General features: G+C 39.0%; 1 protein-coding gene across 2 annotated transcripts in view; it reads left to right on the top strand.

Annotated features, from left to right (window-relative positions):
• The window catches only part of KIFBP (kinesin family binding protein), a 41,233-nt gene extending 19,842 nt beyond the window's left edge, over positions 1-21,391 (top strand). The window contains exons 3-7 of one of the 2 annotated variants that reach the window (XM_060034891.1): positions 3,686-3,765; positions 4,075-4,258; positions 6,796-6,880; positions 15,825-15,940; positions 19,960-21,391. In XM_060034891.1, the coding sequence (XP_059890874.1) occupies positions 3,686-3,765; positions 4,075-4,258; positions 6,796-6,880; positions 15,825-15,940; positions 19,960-20,835 (1,341 nt within the window). In that variant the 3' untranslated portion in view covers positions 20,836-21,391. Of the gene's footprint in view, positions 1-3,685; positions 3,766-4,074; positions 4,259-6,795; positions 6,893-15,824; positions 15,941-19,959 lie in introns of both variants that reach the window. The other variant, XM_060034889.1, reaches the window with a different exon arrangement.
• Positions 21,392-22,010: the final 619 nt, after the last annotated feature.

The following is a 22,010-nucleotide window of genomic DNA, read 5'->3' as shown; positions in this document are numbered from 1 at the left end:
TCCCTCCCTCCCTCCCTTCCTCCCTTCCTTCCTTTCTTTCTTCCTCCCTCCCTCCCTTCCTCTTATTGAAGTATAGTTAATTTACAGTTGTGCCAATCTGCTGTACAGCAAAGTGACTCAGTTATACACATATATACATTCTTTTAATATTCTTTTAATATTCTTTTCCATTATGGTTTATCACAGGATATTGAATGTATTTCCCTGTGCTATACATTAGGACCTTCTTGTTTATCCATTCTAAATGCAATAGTTTGCATCTACCAATCCCAAACTCCCAGTCCATCCCTCTCCCTCCCCACCCCCTTGGCAACCACAAGTCTGTTCTCTATGTCTGAGTCTGTTTCTGTTTTGTAGGTAGGTTAATTTGTGCCATGTTTTAGATTCCACATGTAAGTGATATCATATGGTATTTGTCTTTCTCTTTCTGACTTACTTCACTTAGTATGGTAATCTCTAGTTGCATCCATCTTGCTCTAGTGACATTATTTCATTCTCTTTCTATGGCTGAGTAGTATTCCATTGTATATATGTACCACCTCTTCTTTATCCATTAATCTGTTGATGGACATTTAGGTTGCTTCCATGTCTTGGCTATTGTAAATAGTGCTGCAGTGAACACTGGGGTGCATGTATCCTTTTGAATTATGGTTTTCTCCAGATATATGCCCAGGAATGGGATTGCTGGATCATATGGTAGCTCTATTTTTAGTTTTTTAAGGAATCTCCATACTGTTCTCCATAGTGGCTGTACCAATTTGCATTCTCACCAACAGTGTAGGAGGGTTCCCTTTTCTCCATACCCTCTCCAGCATTTGTTGTTTGTAGATTTTTTTGATGATGGCCATTCTAACCAGTGTGAGGTGATACCTCATTGTAGTTTTGATTTACATTTCTCTAATAATTAGCGATGTTGAGCATCTTTTCATGTACCTGTTGGCCATTTGTATTTCTTCTTTGGAGAAATGTCTATTTAGGTCTCCTGCCCATTTTTTGATTGGATTAGAATGTACATTTAGAATATGTGTTTATAGCCCTTAATACTTTTTTTCTGAGAAGTATATCCCCAAATTGCAGAATTTTAAAAGTCATGGATCTTCTACCTTGGCGTTTTAACTTTCCTCCTAAAGTGCTAAGAGGAGCAGAACACCACAAAGCCAGACTGAGATGTTAGTTGCCTTTCGTGACTTTAGGCTCACACTCTTACTCATGAAATTGTTAGTTTAAAATGTGAAGAGACCGAACACCTATAATATTTCATTAAAAACTGGTATAAAGGGACTTCCCTGGTGGTGCAGTGCTTAAGAATCTGCCTGCCAATGCAGGGGACACGGGTTTGATCCCTGGCCCGGGAAGATCCCACGTGCTGCGGAGCAACGAAGCCTGTGTGCCACAACCACTGAGCCTGTGCTCTAGAGCCCGCGAGCCACAAGTGCTGAGCCCGCGTGCCACAACTACTCTAGCCTGTGCGCCTAGAGCCCGTGCACCGCAATGAGAAGCTTGCACACTGCAACGAAGAGTAGCGCCCGCTCACCACAACTAGAAAAAGCCTGCGTGCAGCAATAAAGACCCAGTGCAGCCAAATAAACCTGGTATTATTATGGAAACATAAAACACATAGCAAAACTCTTTGTACTTAATTATACCTATATTTTAGTTAAGAGAGGAGACTATTTTGACTGTTAGTGTTACAGGATGAAGTGTGATGGTCATAACAGTGAAGTATGTACATAAAAAATACATTGATTAATTTCCCTCATCAAGATAGGGCTAAGCATACAAAACAGCCCTCAGACTTCTTAAGGAGATCTTTGAAGAACAGTTTATCTATTGTGTTTGCCTTGTGCCTTGCTTCCTGGCTTAGTCATTTTTACTTTTTGTGAATTCTAGGGACCCAAGTTGTGGTGTCCTTTTTTTTTTGTCTGCGCTGGGCCTTAGTTGCGGCAGGTGGGATCTTCACTGCAGCATGCGGACTTCTTAGTTGCAGCATGTGGACTCTTAGTTGCACCATGCACGTGGGATCTAGTTCACCGACCAGAGATCAAATCCGGGTCCCCTGCCTTGGGAGCTCTGAGTCTTACTCACTGGACCACCAGGGAAGTCCCCCAAGTTGTGATGCTTTTAGTGTTTGCATCCAGAATGTAAGGTCACATTTTTTTTTTTTTTAATGGAAACCATGGCTGCTATTTGGAGTTTAGTGAATTCAGTTTAAAGTTGAGGATCCTATCCTCACAGACGTAGAATGAGGCAGTGGTTGAGGCAGTGGTCAAGTAGTTCTGCTTTTTTGGAAGACCTCAGATGGGATTGTATGTGATATACACAACTTGCGGCGAGCAGGGGCTACTCTTAGTTCGGGTGTGTGGGCTTCTCATTGTGGTAGCTTCTCCTGTTGTGGAGCATGGGCTCTAGGCGCGTGGGTTTCAGGTAGTTGTGGCTCGCGGGCTCTAGAGCACAGACTCTGTAGTTGTGGCTCACGGGCTTAGTTGCTCCGCGGCATGTGGGATCTTCCCGGGTCAGGGATCGAACCCGAGTCCCCTGCATTGGCAGACAGGCAGATTCTTTTTTTTTTTGGCTGCGTAGGGTTTTAGTAGTGGCACGCAGGCTTCTCTCTAGTTGCCGCACACAGGCTTAGTTGCCCCGCAGCATGTGAGATCTTAGTTATGCGATCAGGGATCGAACCCGTGTCCCCTGCATTGGAAGGCGGATTCTTTACTGCTGGACCACCGGGGAAGTCCCGGCAGGCAGATTCTTAACCACTGCGCCACCAGGGAAGTCCCATCCTTATTTTATAGATGAGGAAACATAAGCACAAGAGATGGGGTGACTTGCCTAAGGCAATAAACAATGGAATCGCCCCTGTATTGAAAGGGTATAATCTGTATATCATCTTTTGTGCCCTTGAGAATATTAGAATATTAAAAACTTTGATTGGGCTTCCCTGGTGGCTGAGTGGTTGAGAGTCCGCCTGCCGATGCAGGGGACACGGGTTTGTGCCCTGGTCTGGGAAGATCCCACATGCCGCGGAGCAGCTAGGCCCGTGAGCCATGGCCGCTGAGCCTGCGCGTCCGGAGCCTGTGCTCCGCAACGGGAGAGGCCACAACAGTGAGAGGCACGCGTACAGCAAAAAAAAAAAAAAAAAAAAAAAAAAAAAAAAACTTTGATTTTTTAGATGTCATCCTGAAAGTGTCATCTTTTAAGAACAGGTAGCTTGTATTTTATGACATAAACTGGATAGAAAAATGCAGCCCAGTTTGCCAGTGTACTAAAGTGGTCAGTTTAGAACAGTATTGCTCTCAGGATGTATACATTTTTGGTTTTTGTCATGCTTATGTAGGTTTTCAAAAGAGCTTTTCTTTACCAGACAAAATTGAGACTTAAAATACTTAAAGAATTATACATCTCTAAAAGCAAAATGGTAGACTTTTGTGTGTGTGTGTATTTGAAGTTCACCTGCAACAGCAGTTAAAATTTTGTCAGGTGTGAGCTTGTAGGGAAGTCTCCTTTTATTTGTTTGACTCTGATTTTATGGTTAAGAAAATTACTTCTTGGATAATATGAAAGTGAACTAGTAAAAACTGAAGTAAAAATTAAAAATTTTTTAAAATTTTATTTCTCCTTTTCCTCCAGAGGAGGGCGCTTGATGTTTACAGTAAAATTTTAGAGTTTTGTTTTGCTTTAATTACAGATTGGGAGTCCTCCTCTTGATCCTACGGAGCATTTTCTTCCTGAAGAAGAGAAACTTGCTGAACAAGAAAGATCAAAAAGGTGAGTAGGTCTAGAAATCAGCCCTCACAGGTATTTCCACATAGAGTATTTGAGATGATTGCTCAAAAAAAGCACAGTGCTTTCTTTTTCAAGGCACTCAAAGGTTATAGAATGTGGATTCTGGCATGGATTAAAACCTTCATTTGCCACTTCCTAGATAAGTTACCCTGTTCAAATCTGGGGCTCAGTTTCCTTATCTGTCAAATAGATACAAGTCATACCCAACTGAAGGGGTTGGTGGGAGGATCAGTATATTTGAAAGTTCCTTACAAATTGTAAATCGTTACACAAATGTTTTTTCCTTCATAGATTTGAGAAGGTTTATACTCATAACCTGTATTACCTGGCTCAAGTCTACCAGCACATGGAAATGTTTGAGAAGGCTGCCCATTATTGCCATAGTACCCTAAAACGCCAGCTTGAGCACAATGCCTACCATCCTATGGAGTGGGCTATTAATGCTGCTACCTTGTCACAATTTTACATCAATAAGGTAAGCTTCTCAAAGTAGTTATCTAACAGAGTTACCAATAGTGTGTATAAAAATAGAACCAAAAGTACCTTGAAAACGTCATCTTTTAAAAACAGGTAGCTTGTATTTTATGATGTAAACTGGATAGAAAAATGCAGCCCAGTTTGTCAGTGTACTAAAGTCTGTAGCTTTTTGTTGCAGTAATCCTTTTGAATCTTAAAATAATTTTATCATAATTTTATCATGTCCTACGTTGCCTAAGACCAGTTCTTTTTTGATACAGACAGGCTATCTCTATTTTAGTGAGATGTTATTTTAAATTGCAGATTTTATCTTGTAGGCTTAACTATCTTTATGCAGTGACTATGAGAATTTGTCTGAGGAAGTTGACTGTTAAATGTGGGCTTTGATAAAAGCATGTGATGCATTTCAGTTATTCTTTAGAATTAACTCCTTCATAGTACTTTTTCTATGTTGGGAATATCTCTGCTTAATTTCTGAGTTGCAGGTCGTTATACTTTTTCTGGAGTATTACACAGGGACAAATTTGAGCTTCTTAGTTGCTTTCAGAATTCAGAATCATGTTGGTATATTCTTAATTGACCTTTTAAATTTTTTAGTCCTTAAGAGAATTTTTAATGCTAAAACACTTTAAAGCCACCTTTCCCAGCCAGATTTTCTATTAATTCTCAATTAGGTATCTCAGTGATAGAAATTACTTTTATTTGTATTTCTAATTCACAAGCTCTCTGAACTTTTAGTAATTCTTTGCTTATCAGAGTTTCTTCTTAGATCTCTGTTTACCTGCTGCTGTATCCTTACTGGGCCTTTATCCTTTCTAAGTTTTTTTGCTAGTGCTCGTTCTATAAATGCGCCCTATGTTTAAAGTATTGTCCCATGGAATTTCATTCAGAAAAGCTATTAGCAGGAGAGAAAGGGCTGTGGTGACTGCAGCATCGCTTCTAGGACTTTGGTCTAAGATCAAGCGTGTAAGTAACGCTACTGCATCTATATCAGAGCATTCAGTTAAATCTAAATCTCATGAATCCATTTCATTGTGATCATCATCAAAGTGTTACCTGGTGCTTCTGCTTGTGGCACCTTTTTATGGTTTTTTTTTAAAAATAGCTTCCAGAGGCCCTTTGTTTTGTTTAGCAACTTTAAAATTACATATTCACTGTAATTTTAATTAACATTTAAAACTCCATGGATTCTAACAGTACTAAGATATCTAGATATTAAAGTGTAATTAAAAATTTTAAGTTGTTAAGCACTGCTTATGCTGAGCATGCAGTAAATTTCATGAGTACCTCCCCACTCTGTGCTTTTATTTTTTTACCAAAATGTTTTATAAGTTGTGTTATAACTAGCTAAGTTATACTGCAAAAAGAGATTTGATCCATGTTTTTAAAAAATGCAATTGTCATTTATATCACTATCATCTTCATCTGGTTCCATGAGGTTTTGCTACTTAGTGAGTCCCTGCCTTGCAGGTGAAGTCCCACATTTACCAGCCACCTAGAGGGCACAGGGCACTCACTGTTTTCTAACAGTGATTGCTTTCAGATAGCCAATCTGGACAAAGCTGAAGTGATAATGATGAGTAAGGGATTATAGAGCAACAATTAAAACTTCTTTATGTAAGCTGTAACTTTCTTTTGGTTTGAGGTTTAACACCAACATTTTGATCTATAAATACTGCTGGGCTAATACTACACATGGTGCCCAGCTGTTCTCAAGATGGCTTCTGAATTTGCAATAATGGGGAGATACATTTAATGCTGAGATTTTAAAGTCGTAGTCAACCATTAAAAATCCTCTTAGCAAAAATCAGTGTTACTAATATGAAGTAGACATACTTAATGAGGGTGGCTTCCAACTAAAAGTTGGACGTGGTAATTCTGCTGAGTAGTCCTGTGACTTACATGACAAATGTAAAGCGTTAAAGTAACAAGGAGATGTTCTCAAAGTGTTTGAGAAGTTTACCGTGCCCCAGTTTGGATTATGAAGTCTTTAACTGTGTTGGTAAAGCAGTTCCATAGAGTTCATCTGTGGAAATCTGCTGACTTCAGAACTTGGTGGGAAGCCTCGTATTGTAAATTCCAAAGATTTTAGAAGACAGGAATCTCTATCAAAATTTATCCTGTTTGCCTTTGAATGGTAGGATGTAAAAGGGATCTCTAAACCTAAGAAAGATTAAATCTTCAAGTCCTCTGACAGAATGTAAATGGTCTAAAAATTGATCATGTGTGGAACTTTGGCTACTTAGCCTGCACCTAAAAGGACTGTGAGGTACTTTGAGTCTAGGATGATAGCCATTCTTGTATGCTGATTAAAAGTTAGCTCTCCTTCAGTAGTCAATCAGCAGTTGTTTTTCAGCCAGTTTGGATTAAGAGTTTGGGGGTATTGTTATTTTAATCTTTAAGGTAGTTTTTTCAACCAGATAATACTAAAATATATCTTATATACCTTCTTGTTTAGTTACTATACAGGATCTCCTTAGTGGTGGTTTCTACCTGATTTTGTTAAGACTTTATTCTTGTTTATTTCCTCAACAGCAATGCTTTATGGAGGCCAGGCACTGTTTATCAGCTGCTAATGTCATTTTTGGTCAAACTGGAAAGATCCGAACCACAGAAGACAGTAAGTTTAGGTGTGCGTGTTTAATTACATAGCTTTTTAAAATTTTTATTTTAAAATCATGTTAAACTTTAGAAAATTCAAGAACAGAACAAAGAACTACCATACGCCCTTCTAAATTTACCAGTTTTTAGTATTTGCCTCATTTGTAGTCACATTTTTTCTTTCTGAACCATTTGAGAGAAGATTGCATACATTAGGTTCCTTTACCCCCTAATACTTCAGTGTTTTTCCTAAAAATGAGTATTTTCTTATATTATAGAACAGGAAATATAATTGTTATACAATTCTTTTATCTATAATTCATATTTAGTAGCTGTCCCTGTAATGTCCTTTATAGCAATTTCTCTAGTACCAGAGTATCCAGTTCAAGGTTGTATTTAGTTGTCACATCTCTTTTTAAAATTTTTATTGGAATATAGTTGATATACAATGTTATGTTAGTTTCTGCTGTAGAGCAAAGTCAGTCAGTTATACATATATCCACTCTTTTAGATTTTTTTCCCATATAGGGCATTAGAGTATTGAGTTCCCTGTGCTATACAGTAGGTCCTTATTAGTTAATCTGTTTTATATGTAGTAGTGTGTCTATGTCAATCGTAATCTCCTAATTCATCCCACCCCCTCCTTACCCCCCAGTAACTGTAAATTTGTAAATTTTCTACATCTGTAATGCTATTTCTGTTTTGTAAGTAAGTTCATTTGTACCATTTTCTTAGATTCCACATTCCACGTCTAAGCAACATCATGATATTTCTCTTTGACTTACTTTGCTCGGTACAACGATCTCTAGGTCCACCCATGTTGCTGCAAATGGCATTATTTCGTTCTTTTATGTCTGAGTAATACTCCGTTGTATACATGTACCACATCTTTTTTATCCGTTTTTCTGTTGATGGACGTTTAGGTTGCTTCCATGTCCTGGCTACTGTAAGTAGTGCTGCAATGAACACTGAGGTGCATGCGTCATTTCGAATTATGGTTTTCTCTGGATATATGCCCAGGAGTGGGATTGCAGGATCATATGGTAGTTTCTGTATTTAGTTTTTTAAGGAACCTCCATACTATTCTCCATAGTAGTTGTCACATCTCTTTAGTCATCTTTAATCTGGAACAGTTCCTCAGCCTTTCATCACAGATATTTTTGAAAATATATAGGCCAGTTATTTCATAGATTTTTCCAATTGGTGTTCGCTGTTTCTTTACACTAATATTCACGTTATACATTTTTGGTTGGAGTACAATATGTGATATGTCCAAGTATCTAGTTTATAGTGTTTCATTTGGTTTTATAAATCACAGTTAACATGTATATTTGAGCACATCAAAACCACAATGAGCTATCACCTCACGCCTATTAGATTGACTATTATCAAAAAGACAAGAAATAACAAGTGTTGGTCAAGATGTGGAGAAAAGGGGACCCATGTGCACTGTGGTAGGATTGTAAATTGATGTAGCCACTATGAAAAACTGTTTGGAGGTTCCTCAAGAAATTAAAAATAGAGCTATGTATGACCTAGCAGTTCTACTTCTGGTACAGTCATCCCTTGGTATCCATGGGAGATTGGTTCCAGGGCCACCATGGATACCAAAAATCTATGGATGCTACAGTCCCTTATATAAAATGTCATAGTATTTGCATATAACCAATGCACATCCTCTTGTATGCATTAAATCATCTCTAGAGTATACTTATAATACCAAATACAGTGTAAATGCTATGTAAATAATGGGCAGCACATGGCAAATTCAAATTTTGCTTTTTGGAACTTTGTTTTTTTTTTAATTTTTTTGGCCACACTGCACAGCAAGTGGGATCTTCGTTCCCCAATCAGGGATCAAACCCATGCCTCTTGCGTTGGAAGTACGGAGTCTTAACCACTGGACTGCCAGGACGTCCCTTAAAATTTTATTTTATATTGGAATATAGTTGATTAACAATGTTATGTTAGTTTCAGGCGTACAGCAAAGTGATTCAGTTATACATATACATGTATCCTTTATTCAAATTCTTTTCCCATTTAGGTTGTTACAGAGTATTGAGCAGAGTTCCCTGTCCTTGTAGTTAACCTGTTTTAAATATCAGTGTGTACATGTCACTCCCAATCTGTCACCCTCCCCGCCCCCCCATAACCATAAGTTCCTTCTCTGTGAGTCTGTTTATGTTTTGTAAATAAGTTCATTTGTATCTTTTTTTTTTTTTTTTTTTTGCGGTACACGGGCCTCTCACTGTTGTGGCCTCTCCTGTTGCAGAGCACAGGCTCCGGACGCGCAGGCCCAGCAGCCATGGCTCACGGGCCCAGCCGCTCCGCAGCATGTGGGATCTTCCCAGACCAGGGCACGAACCCGTGTTCCCTGCATCGGCAGGCGGACTCTTAACCACTGTGCCACTAGGGAAGCCCTGTATCATTTTTTAAGCTGTATTATATGATATTTGTCTTTCTCCATCTGACTTCCTTCACTTAGTATGATAATCTCCAGGTCCATCCATGTTGCTGCAAATAGCATTATTTCATTCTTTTTAATGGCTGGGTAATATTCCATTGTATATATGCACCTCTTCTTTATCCATTCATCTGTCCAATACTAAGACTTTTAAAATGCTTCAAGTAGCTAACTAATGAGAACCCACTGTATAGCACAGGGAACTCTACTCAGTGCTCTGTGGTGACCTAAATGGGAAGGAAATCTAAGAATGGATATATATTATACATATGACTGATTCCCTTTGCTGTACAGCAAGAAACTAACAACATTGTAAAGCAACTGTATTCCAATAAAAAAAATTTAAAACTGAAAATGGATTAAAGACCTAAATAAGATTGGATACTATAAAACTCTTAGAGGAAAATACAGGCAGAACACTTTGGACATAAATCACTGCAAGATCTTTTTCAATCCAAATCCTTGGGTAATGGAAATAAAAAAAACAAGAATAAACAAATGGGACCCAATTAAACTCAAAAGCTTTGCACAGCAAATGAAACCATAAACAAAAAGACAACCCACAGAATGAGAGAAAACGTTTGCAAATGACACCACAGACAAGGGATTAATCTCCAAAATTTACAAACAGCTCATGTGGCTCAACAACAGAAAAAAACAACCCAGAAGACATAAACAGACATTTCTCCAAAGAAGACATACAGATAGCCAACAGGCACATGAAAAGATGCTCAGCATTGCTAAGTATTAGAAATGCAAATCAAAACTACAATGAGGTATCACCTCACACCAGTCAGAATGGCCATCATCAAAAAGTCTACAAATAAAAAATCCTGGAGAGGGTGTGGAGAAAAGGGAAACCTCCTACACTGTAGGTGGGAATGTAAATTGGTGCAGCTACTGTGGAGCACAGTATGGAAGTTTAAGGAACTAAAAATAGAGCTACCCTGTGACCCAGCAATCCCACTCCTGGGCATATCTCCAGAGAAAATCATGGTTCAAAAGGATACATGCACCCCAGTGTTCACTGCAGTGCTGTTTACAGTAGCAAAGACATGGAAGCACCCTAAATGTTCATCAACAGATGAATGGATAAAGAAGATGTGGTACATATATACAATGGAATATTACCCAGCCATTAAAAAGAATGAAATAATGCCATTTGCAGCAACATGGATTTACCTGGAGATTATCATGCTAAGTGAAGTCAGTCAGATGGAGAAAGACAAATATCATACACTGCTATATTTAAAAGAGATTTACCTACAGGGACTTCCCTAGTGCTCCAGTGGTTAAGCTGCCTTCTAATGCAGGGGGTGCAGGTTCGATCCCTTGTTCGGGAACTAAGATCCAACATGCCATGGGGCATGCCATGGGGCAACTAAGCCTGTTTGCTCTAGAGCCCGCCCGCCACAACTAGAAAGCAGCCCTGTGCACCGCAACAAGAGATCCTGCAGGCTACAATGAAGATCCCATATGCCACAACTAAGACCCAATGCAGCCAAATAAATATTTTTTTAAAAATTAAAGAGGACCTACTCGGTAGCACAGGGAACTCTGCTCAATAGTCTGTAATAACCTGATAGTTATAGTAAGGGACGCAGCCTAGCCCAAACCTGTCTTTTCCAGCTCGTTTGTCACAAAAGCAGTTATTTAAAAATCTGACACCCACCCCCTATCCCCATCTTACCACTTTGGTTTGATTCTCTACTGGGATATTTCAGTTCATTTGGTAGGGGACCAAAGTTCTGTCCCCCACCAAAACTAAGTTCTCAGTTTTGGGTTTTTTGGTTTTGTTTTGTTTTTTTACAGTGTGGAGAAGGGGCTCTTGTCATGTTGGTTTCTAGTGTGTGAGATGCTGTCTGCTGTGTTTTTTTTTTTTATTTTTTGACTAACTGTATGGAAAGTTGTTAGTAAAGCCTTTGTCATAGGATGGATTTAAAAAAAAAAATCTAATAACCTAAATGGGAAAAGAATTTGAAAAAGGATACAAGTATATCCTATGTATAACTGAATCACTCTGCTGTGCACCTGAAACTAACACAACCTTGTTAATTAACTATACTCCAATATAAAATAAACATTCAAAAAAATAAATAAGATCAGTAATATGTCCACCAGGACCTCTGAGCACATTTTAGTAAGGTATACAATCCAGTAACTTTTGCTTCCAAACCTTAAGTCAGTTACCCAGATCCATAAGCTATTTCTGAAAAGGAAAGATCAAGGACTTCATATGTAAGTGCAGGTTCCAAAATAGTCAATCCTCATTATTTGTAGATTCCATATTTATTTATTTTTTTTTTGCAGTACGCGGGCCTCTCACTGTTGTGGGCTCTCCCGCTGCGGAGCACAGGCTCCGGACGCGCAGGCTCAGCGGCCATGGCTCAGGGGCCTAGCCACTCCGCAGCATGTGGGATCCTCCCGGACTGGGGCACGAACCCGTGTCCCTTGCATGGGCAGGCAGACTCTCAACCACTGTGCCACCAGGGAAGCCCTGTATATTCCATATTTTTGAATTTGCCTACTTGGCACAATTTACTCATAACCCCCAAAATCAGTACTCGAGGCACTTGTGTGGTCATTTGCAGACAGCAGAGGATTTGAGGCACCTGAGGTGCACATTACCAGCTGAGGTTAAACAAGGTAATGATCCACCTTATAAACACGTATCCTTTTTGTGGTCTAAGTTACTCAGTGCCACATTTTTCACATTTTTTTTTTGCATTTTGTTGGCGATTTCATTGTTTAAAATGGCCCCCAAGTGTAGTGCTGAAGTGGTATCTAATGTTCCTAAGCACATGAAGGCTGGGATGTGCCCTCTGGAGAAAATACTGTGCTAGTTAAGCTTCATTTAGGCACAAGCTACAGTGCTATTGGCCATGAGTTCAATGTTAATGTCAATGTTAATGAGTCAATTATATATTAAATAAGGTGTCTTTAAACAGAAACACATTAAAATAAGGTTATATATTGATCAGTTGATGAAAATATTGTGACCAGAAGCTCATCAGAACGTAACCCTGTATTTTCCCTAGGAGTGATGTTTTAGCATTCCCAAATTCACTGTTCACAGCAGCTTTATAGAACATAACTACCAGGAACAATGAGAATCAGCTATACATTGTTTCCTTATAAGAGAATCCAGGTACAAAGTTTTACTGTTGGGATTAAAAACCACTTTTTCTATGGAACTGAATGTTCACCTGAAGGAGACAATCCAACTGACTGGTGACTTACATCAGTGTTGTGCTTCTATGTTGCTTCCATGTTGCTTGGGAGGTGAGCGACTTGATTCTTTCCCTGTAGAGCTGGGCGGTGCCTGCTGTACTTGGCATTTGTGTCACACCCATGTTGAGGGAAAAAGGAAGATTATAAAGGCAGAGCAAAGTACACAGATTAATGGCAATACTGCATTAAATCTAACATGACGACTGAAAATGTTACTTCATGTTACAAAGGATTTTTAAATACTAGTGAAAACCAAAATAATTTAAACCATGAAAAATTTAAAAATTGTTCTTTGCAAAAATAAATTCCTTCCACAGATGTAACAGTATTTTGGTAAAACTGGACGTGGGACTCATTACAAAATGAAATATTTGACCCTTCATTAAATCACCCCCATCATTCCAAACATTGTTTTGGGGGGTGCTTTCCACTCAGGACCGCTTTTAATTTATGAAAAATCCATTTCAATTTGGATTCTACTAAATTGGAATTTGACAGATTAATTAGGAGCTGTGCTAACCTTCACCTTGTTCAACACTATTTCTTCATTTACAGAGACCATAGCATAGGCGAGGTGGTAAAAGCAAGTGCTTCAACATTAGAGGAAACTGCTTTCAACAAGCTACCTCTTAAGAACCCGTGTATAGATTCGGGGTTGCCGGGGGGATGGTGTTGGGGAGGGTTGGATTGGGAGTTTGGGACTAGCAGATGCAATCTATTATATATAGAATGGATAAACAGCAAGGTCCTATTGTAACTGTATTCAACATCCTGTAATAAACCATAATGGAAAAGAAAAAAAAGAATCCAAGTAGACATGAATTATGGAATTCTTATCCTAAAGTATTCTAAAAACCTGTATGAGCAATCCTTTTATTAATCTAATTCGATTAATAATGGTATTAATCACCCACATATACCTGTTCTAAGGTCTAAGAAATTGTTTTGGGGTGCCACTAACTGTGTCCATATAAGATGGTGAACTTAATTGGTAAATGTGTGTTCTGACTACTCCACTGACTGGCTGTTCCCCCATGTCTTCCTCCCTCTCCTCCGGCCTCCCTGTTTCCTGAGAACACAACACTATTGAAATTAGGTCAGTTAATAACCCTACAGTGATCTCTAAGTGAAAGGAAGAGTTGCAAATCTCTCACTTTAAATCAAAAGCTAGGAATGATTAAGCTTAGTGAAGAAGGCCTGTCAAAATAGACCAAAAGATACTCCCTCTTGCGCAGGTTAGCCAAGTTATGAATGCAAAGGAAAAGTTCTTGAAGGAAATTGAAAGTGCTACTCCAGTCAACACATCAATGATAAGAAAGCAAAACAGCCTTATTGCTGATATGGAGAAAGTTTTAGTGGTCTGGATAGAAGATTAAACAAGTCACAACATTCCCTTAAACCAAAACCTAATCCAGAGAAAGGCCCTTTCTTCATTTCTGTGGAGGCTGAGAGAGGCGAGAAAGCTGCCAAAGAGAAGTTTGAAGCTAGCAGAGGTTGGTTCATGAGATTTAAGAAGCTGTCTGCATAACGTAAAAGTGCAAGGTGAAGCAGCAAATTATCCAGAAGATCTAGCTAAGATCATTAACGAAGGTGGCTACACTAAACTGATTTTCAGTGTGGATGAAACAGCCTTCTACTGGAAGGAGATGCCATCTAGGACTTTCATAGCTAGAGAGAAGTCAGTGCCTGGCTTCAAAGCTTCAAAGGACAGGCTGACTCTTTTGTTAGGGGCTAGTGCAGCTGGTGACTTTTAACTTGAAGCTAATGCTCATTTACTACTTTGAAAATCCTAGGGCCCGAAAGAATTGTGCTAATTATGCTTTATGCTAGTTATGCTACCTGTGCTTTGTAAATGGAAAAACAAAACCTGGATGACAACACATCTGTTTACAACATGGTTTACTGAATATTTTAAGCCCACTGTTAAGACCTACTGTTCAAAAAAAAAAATTCCTTTCAAAAGATTACTGCTCATTGACAATGTACCTCGGTCATCCAAGAGCTCTGATGGAGATAACAGTGCAATTAATGTTGTTTTTACGTTTGCTAATACAACATCCATTCTGCAGCACATGGATCAAGGAGTAATTTCGACTTTCAAGTCTTACTGTTTGAAGAAAAAAATCATAAGGCTATCACTGCCATAGATGTGATTCCTCTGATGGATCTGGGCAAAGTCAATTGAAAATCTTCTGCAAAGGATTCACTATTCTAGATGCTATTAAGAACATTCATGATTCATGGGAAGAGGTCAAAATATCAACATTAACAGGAGTTTGGAAGAAGCTGACTCCAGCCCTCAGGGATGATTTTGAGGGGTTTAAGACTTCAGTGGAGGAAGTAACTGCAGATGCGGTAGAAATAGTGTGAGAACTAAAAGTCGAGCCTGAAGATGTGACTGAAATGCTGCAATCTCATAAAATTTTGACAGATGAGGATGAGCAAAGAGAATGGTTTCCTGAGATGGAATCTACTCCTGGTGAAGATGCTGTGAAGATTCTTGAAATGACAACAAAGGAGTTAGAATAGTACATAAACTTAGTTGATGAAATAGTGGCAGGGTTTGAGAGGATGGACTCCAATTTTGAAAGAAGTTCTGCGTTGGGTGAAATGCTGTCAAACAGCATTGCACGCTACAGAGAAATTGTTCATGAAAGGAGGAGTCCATCAGCACAGCACACATCACTGCTGTCTTGTTTTAAGAGATTGCCACGGCCCCCCCACCCTTCAGCAACCACCACCCTAATCGGTCAGCAGCCACCAGCACTGAGGCGGGGCTGTCCACCAGCAAAAAAGTTTATGACGCTCTGAAGCCTCAGATGATGGTTAGCATTTTTTAGCAATAAAGTATTTTTTAATTAAGATGTGTACATTTTTAAGACGTGATGCTATTGCACACTTAATAGACTACAGTATAGTGCAAACATAACTTTTATATGCTATGGAAAACAGAAAATTCGTGTAACTCACTTTATCACAGTGGTCTGGAATCAGTCCTGCAATATCTCTGAGGTATGCCTGTATTCAAAATTTAATATACATGGTGACCTTAGTTTTTACCTATAGGTAATACATAAGAAAACACTAGAAAGAAATATGCAAATAATAGTGAGTACCTCTGCGTGGTAGGAATTTTTTTTCCCCCACTGCTTCAGTGAGGACTTGTTACTTTTATAATGGGGGGGGTAAGTAATACAAAAAAGAATGCAGTACACAATGAAAATTCCAATTGTGACCCTTAACTTACACAAATCATGTATCATTTTAGCTACTGAAGCTGAAGGAGATGTGCCAGAGCTTTATCACCAAAGAAAAGGGGAAATAGCAAGATGCTGGATCAAATACTGTTTGACTCTCATGCAGAATGCCCAACTTTCCATGCAGGTAATACAGTCAAAAGTGGTCTTTTCTTTCTTAAATAGCAGGATGTTAAGTAAAAGCTTAAAATGGGGAGTATGCTCATTGGGCTCACTGCATGTGTATTATTCAAGGCATGCAGAATGCTCATATGTATTTGTTTCTTGTTCTCCCCCATCTCAGCCTTTTCAAATCTTACTCATCAATCGAGGCCATCTCACATAACACCTCTTCCTTCAAGACTTCCCTTTGGATAGAGCATAAGCTCCATGAGAGGGAGTCTTCATCGTATTTGTATCATATACTAATCTCCAGACACAACAGGTTCTCAAAAATTATTTTTTTAAATTTATTTTTGGCTGCATTGTCTTTGTTGCTGCACAAGGGCTTTCTCTAGTTGTGGGGAGCACGGGCTTCTCACTGCTGTGGCTTCTCTTGTTGTGGAGCACGGGCTCTAGGTGTGCGGGCTTCAGTAGTTGTGGCACGCGGGCTTCAGTAGTTGTGGCTCATGGGCTCTAGAGCACAGGCTCAGTAGTTGTGGCGCACGGGCTTAGTTGCTCCGCGGCATGTGGGATCTTCCTGGACCAGGGATCAAACCCGTGTCCCCTGCGTTGGCAGGTGGATTCTTAACCACTGCACCACCAGGGAAGCCCCTCTCAAAAATTACTGAATGTATAATTATTCATCCCCTACAGATATCTTCTCCCTCCTTTAAATTCCATAGAACCCTACCTAAGTCACTTGACTTTGTATTATCCCTGTTATCCCCTATTCATATTCTTATCTTATTCCTTTTCCTCTTTTTAGACTATAAGCAACTTGATGGCAGGAAGTCTTACTAATCTTTACATACTTTATGGAGTAAATATATATTTAATAAAAATATAAGTATAAACGTATCTGCAAACAGCCCTGCTAGTTTGTAGCTGTGTATTCATGGCAGTTAACTTCTCTTTGCCTCAATTTCCTCACAAGTAAGATGGGGGTAATAATAGTACTTAATAGTGTTGCTGTGAGAGTTAAATGTATATAAAGGGCTCAGAAAAGTGCCTGAGACATAACCAAGTCCTCAGTAAGTTAACTATCATCATTGGTGTTGTTATTACTGATCCATACCTAATGGATTCTAGTTCCTAACCACTACAGAGGAAAATAAATCATTTGGATGCACCATACTAAGTGTAGATACATTGGAGACTTTCCTGAAGGAGTTATGCTGCTTTTCTATTTACATGCATTAAAGTATAATCAGTTTTAGTCAATATAGACCCTTGTGAAACTACTAAACAAAATAAAAGCAAACAAGCCACAAACTCCTGGAAGCATGGGTCTTTCAAAGATGAGAGCACTTCAGAGGTAGAGGGTAAAGATGAGGCATGTTTGGAAAAGAAAGGAAGTGGGGAGTAAAACTAGGGAGCTTTATGTCGAAAGAAGTTGCCAGGAAAATCTGTCAGCTTTCTTCTCAGAAAGCAGCCTAGAAAGCATGTAAACAAACAAGCAGCCAGGAAGCACATTAAGTAAACAAGATTTAGAGACTTACGGCCTGCATTTGAAGTAATTATGTCAAGCAAAACACCCTGTGTCATTTAACTCTTACCCTTCCTTTAGTTGATGTTTTCCAGACTGGACACTCGAGTTTATCACCTGGTTACTTTAAACTCAAATAGTTGCCATGCTACTAAATTACTCAGATTTTCTTAATCTGGCTTTGTTACTTTTAACTTTATCCTTTGATGATCTGTTTACCTGAAAAGCCTTCTTTAATTCAAGTTTAATAACATACAAATTTAAGTATTTCTGCCAGCTCTATGGTAGTCATTGTACTATGATGAACAAAATTAGACGGTGTTTTTTTTTTTTTTTACTTCGTATGAAAGTGCAATTTTAGTAAGTTCCACAAAGGAGAGATACATGATAAGAGAAGTCATAGTAGCAGGAAGTAACATCTGAACGAAGCTCTGGGAATGAGAAAGCATAGCATTCCAAGGAGCTGAAGCTGCACGTTTAAAAATTCTATGGCGGGGGCTTCCCTGGTGGCGCAGTGGTTGAGAATCTGCCTGCTAATGCAGGGGGACACGGGTTCGAGCCCTGGTCTGGGAGGATCCCACATGCCGCGGAGCAACTAGGCCCGTGAGCCACAACTACTGAGCCTGCGCATCTGGAGCCTGTGCTCCGCAACAAGAGAGGTTGCGATAGTGAGAGGCCCACGCACGGTGATGAAGAGTGGCCCCCGCTTGCCTGTGAGGCTAGAGCAGAGTGAGAGCACATGTGATAAACGATAGAGTTAGAAAGGGATAGAACAGGGACCTCCCTGCTGGCACAGTGGTTAAGAATCCGCCTGCCAATGCAGGGAACACGGGTGCAAGCCCTGGTCCGGGAAGATCCCACATGCCGCGGAGCAACTAATCCTGTGCGCCACAAGAACTGAGCCTGCGCTCTAGAGCCCATGCTCGGCAACAAGAGAAGTCACCGCAACGAAGACCCAACGCAGCCAAAAATTAATTAATTTTAAAAAAAGGATGGGATAGAACAAGCAGGGCCTTCAATGAATGGAAGCCTTGGAGAGTTTTTGGACTCATCACTTATGTAGCAGAATGGAGAATGAATTGAGGGAAAGCAAGAGTGGATGGGGGAAATTAGAAGACCATTGGAACAGTGGAGGTGAGATGTGAAAGGAGCTTGGTCTAGGGTGGTGGCAAAAGATGGTGGAAAAGAATGCATTCAGGAGGTATTTAGGGGGCAAAATGTAAAGGACCTGGTGATGGATTGGAAGTGTGGGGTAAAGGGGAGAGGAGAGGAGAGGAACATCTCAAGGGTGATTCCTCGACTGCTGGCTGTCCAGATCGATGGAGTGTCCTTCACTAAACTACTACTAGAATAGGAATGTGTTTGCTGAAGAGTAAGAGTTCCATTGTGGACATGTTGAGGATCAGGTGTCTGAGTCTTCTGAGAGAAGATGTTGTGTGGGGAGCTGTAGTTATGGGTCTGGAGCTTGAGAAGAGGTCCAGGTCATACCTGTAGATTTGTGAGTCCTCCTCCCATGGATGGCAGTTGCAACCGTGGGTATGGATGGAGTCACCTGTGTAGAGCAGTGCTGTCCAACAGAAATAAAATTACATATGTGGCTGGTATTCCACGTTTTCTAGTGGTTACACTAGAAAAGGAAAAAAGCAGGTGAAATTTATATTTCTTAGCCTAGAATATAAAAAGAAATAATCATTTCTATTTGTCATCAATACTAAAGAGTTGAGCTATTTTAAATTTTGTACTAAGTCTTGGAAATTGGGTATGTATCATTTTACACCGATGACATCTCAGTTTGGACATTTCAGATGCTCAGTAGCCATCCACACGCAGCAAATGGCTACTGTTTTGAACAATGCAGATCTAGAGAGACAACTTCAAATGAAAAGAAGAGAAGGCCTTGGGGCTGTCCACTGAGGGGTCTGATGTTTAATTTTCTTGTCTAGGAAGAAGAGAATGAGCTTAGCCTTTTTTTTTTTTTAACCATCTTAGTTTTTTTTTTTTGGTCCCAGGAGGTGGGGGAGATAACTTTAACTATGAGTAGATTTAACTCTCTTTATTTTAGTATCTTTGAGACTTAGAGCATTTCTCTGTAATATATTTCAGTAAATAACTTAACATAAACATGTTGTTAATTTTAATTGCATTGCTATACAATATTTTTAGGATGTAGATTTCAATCTTACTCTAATGTTAAAATACTACTACTAATGTATTAGATGTATATAATGTTTCACAGCTCTTACAGTTTTCATATGCATTTATCTTACCTTAAAAAGAGTAACTATAAATGAGTTAGTGCCCCAAAGAGGAAATAAGCAGTTTTACTTTTTTTCCTAGTTTCTTTCATTTTTAATATAAGTGGAATATAATTAGAAAGAAGTTTAAAAACATGTGATTTTATCACCTCCCTAAACCAGGCTGGGAAGAGGGTTTTCTTATCTTTACTCTTAAGTTTGCTGTAGTATTGACAGCAGGAGACCAGTGTCTGTCCTCAACCATAATTTATTTTTTTCTTTCAGGACAACATAGGGGAGCTTGATCTTGATAAACAATCTGAACTTAGAGCTTTAAGGAAGAAAGAACTAGATGAGGAAGAAAGTGTTAGGAAAAAAGCTGTGCAGTTTGGAACCGGCGAACTGTGTGATGCCATCTCTGCAGTGGAAGAGAAAGTGAGCTATTTGAGACCTTCAGATTTTGAAGAAGCCAGAGAGCTTTTCTTAATGGGTCAACACTATGTTTCTGAGGCAAAAGAGTTCTTTCAGATTGATGGTTATGTCACTGACCATATTGAAGTTGTCCAGGACCACAGTGCTCTGTTTAAGGTGCTTGCATTCTTTGAAACTGACATGGAGAGAAGGTGCAAGATGCATAAACGCAGAATAGCTATGCTAGAGCCCCTAATTGTGGACCTGAATCCACAGTATTATTTGTTGGTCAACAGACAGATTCAGTTTGAAGTTGCACATGCTTATTATGATATGATGGATTTGAAGATTGCCATAGCTGACAAGCTGAGGGATCCTGATTCACACATCGTGAAAAAAATAAATAGTCTTAATAAGTCAGCATTGAAGTACTACCAGCTCTTCTTAGACTCCCTGAGAGACCCAAATAAAGTATTTCCTGAGCATATAGGGGAAGATGTTCTTCGCCCTGCCATGTTAGCTAAGTTTCGAGTTGCCCGTCTCTATGGCAAAATCATCACTGCAGATCCCAAGAAAGAGCTAGAAAATTTGGCAACATCACTGGAACATTACAAATTTATTGTTGATTACTGTGAGAAGCACCCTGAAGCTGCCCAGGAAATAGAAGTTGAACTAGAACTTAGCAAAGAGATGGTCAGTCTTCTTCCAACAAAAATGGAGAGGTTCAGAACCAAGATGTCCCTGACTTAATAATCCTTGTTTTTAATGACAGAAAAAGTGCACTAATGGATTTTTTTCCCCTTATTCAAACAGGCCCAATTCCATTATGATGTCTACCTTCATAGCCAGATGAGTGCTGTTTGAACTTGAAATAGACCAATTGAGTTTTTGCTAGGACCTTAATCAACAATAATTTATACCTAACTATGTAAATAAATTGCCTTGTTAAAGTGACATGTGATTGGTATTTAGATTGCTCGTTTCCTATTTAAATATAAACCTTTCCTGCCTCATTTTCTAAAAGTAGGTTCTTTGTTGGCTAATACTTGATGGATTCATTATAAAGGAAAAATGCTGGGTAATATACCTGGTGGGCAAGCTGTTACTGTATTAAAGTTGAAAAAATAACTTCTTGTAGTTATTCTTCCCAAAATATTTGCTTTCCTAAATTCCCAAAGAAATTTTTCCCTTCTGGAATATTAAAAAAACTAAGTTATGTTGTAAAATATTGTAGTTTGTTTCATTATAGAGGAAGAAGGCCATGTTGGAAATATAATAAATTGACTTGCTTCACTAATAAAAGCTTCCATTTATTCTTTTGTCTTCTTGTAAGAGTTGGTTTATTTTCGATACTTCAAAGGGTATTAGCTTATTTGAAGCCAGAGAAGAATATTTCTTTGGTAACATTGTATAGAGAGAACACATTAAAACATTCATTGAATACACTTTTTGAAATACTACTATGTTCCAGAAAAATTTTATTGACTGCAGTTTCTCAGAGGATCCTAGTATATCTATTAAGCTTTAAGCACTGTTGAAAAGATATGCAAATAACAGTTAGTATATGTCATTTTAAGTGGTTGCAGAATTGAAATGAAGTCGCTATCCAGTGCAAAAATCAAGATCAGTTGTAAAATTTGATACAGAGAATAGCTTTGTATGTTGACCTAGTCCTAAGCCTTCCAAAGCCAAGTCTAAGATTCGGTAACATGTATGTATGTGTGGTAAATACCTTGCTTTTCCTTTGAGATCAGTTTGCCAGGAAAAGAAGGTCTTTGAGTATAACAGCAGCGTGTAATTCACTCAATATTTAATATTTATTAAATGTCTCCTGTGGATCGGGCACTGTTCTCGGTTTTCTAGGCTTAGAGGATACAATAATGAACAAGATCAGCAAGATCCTATTCTCATGGAGCAGATCAATA

This window comes from Delphinus delphis, chromosome 16 (assembly GCF_949987515.2).
Source record: "Delphinus delphis chromosome 16, mDelDel1.2, whole genome shotgun sequence".
In the NCBI taxonomy this organism is placed as follows: Eukaryota; Metazoa; Chordata; class Mammalia; order Artiodactyla; family Delphinidae; genus Delphinus; species Delphinus delphis.
The sequence above is the reverse complement of the archived record's forward strand: the minus strand, read 5'-3'. Positions and strand labels throughout refer to the sequence as shown.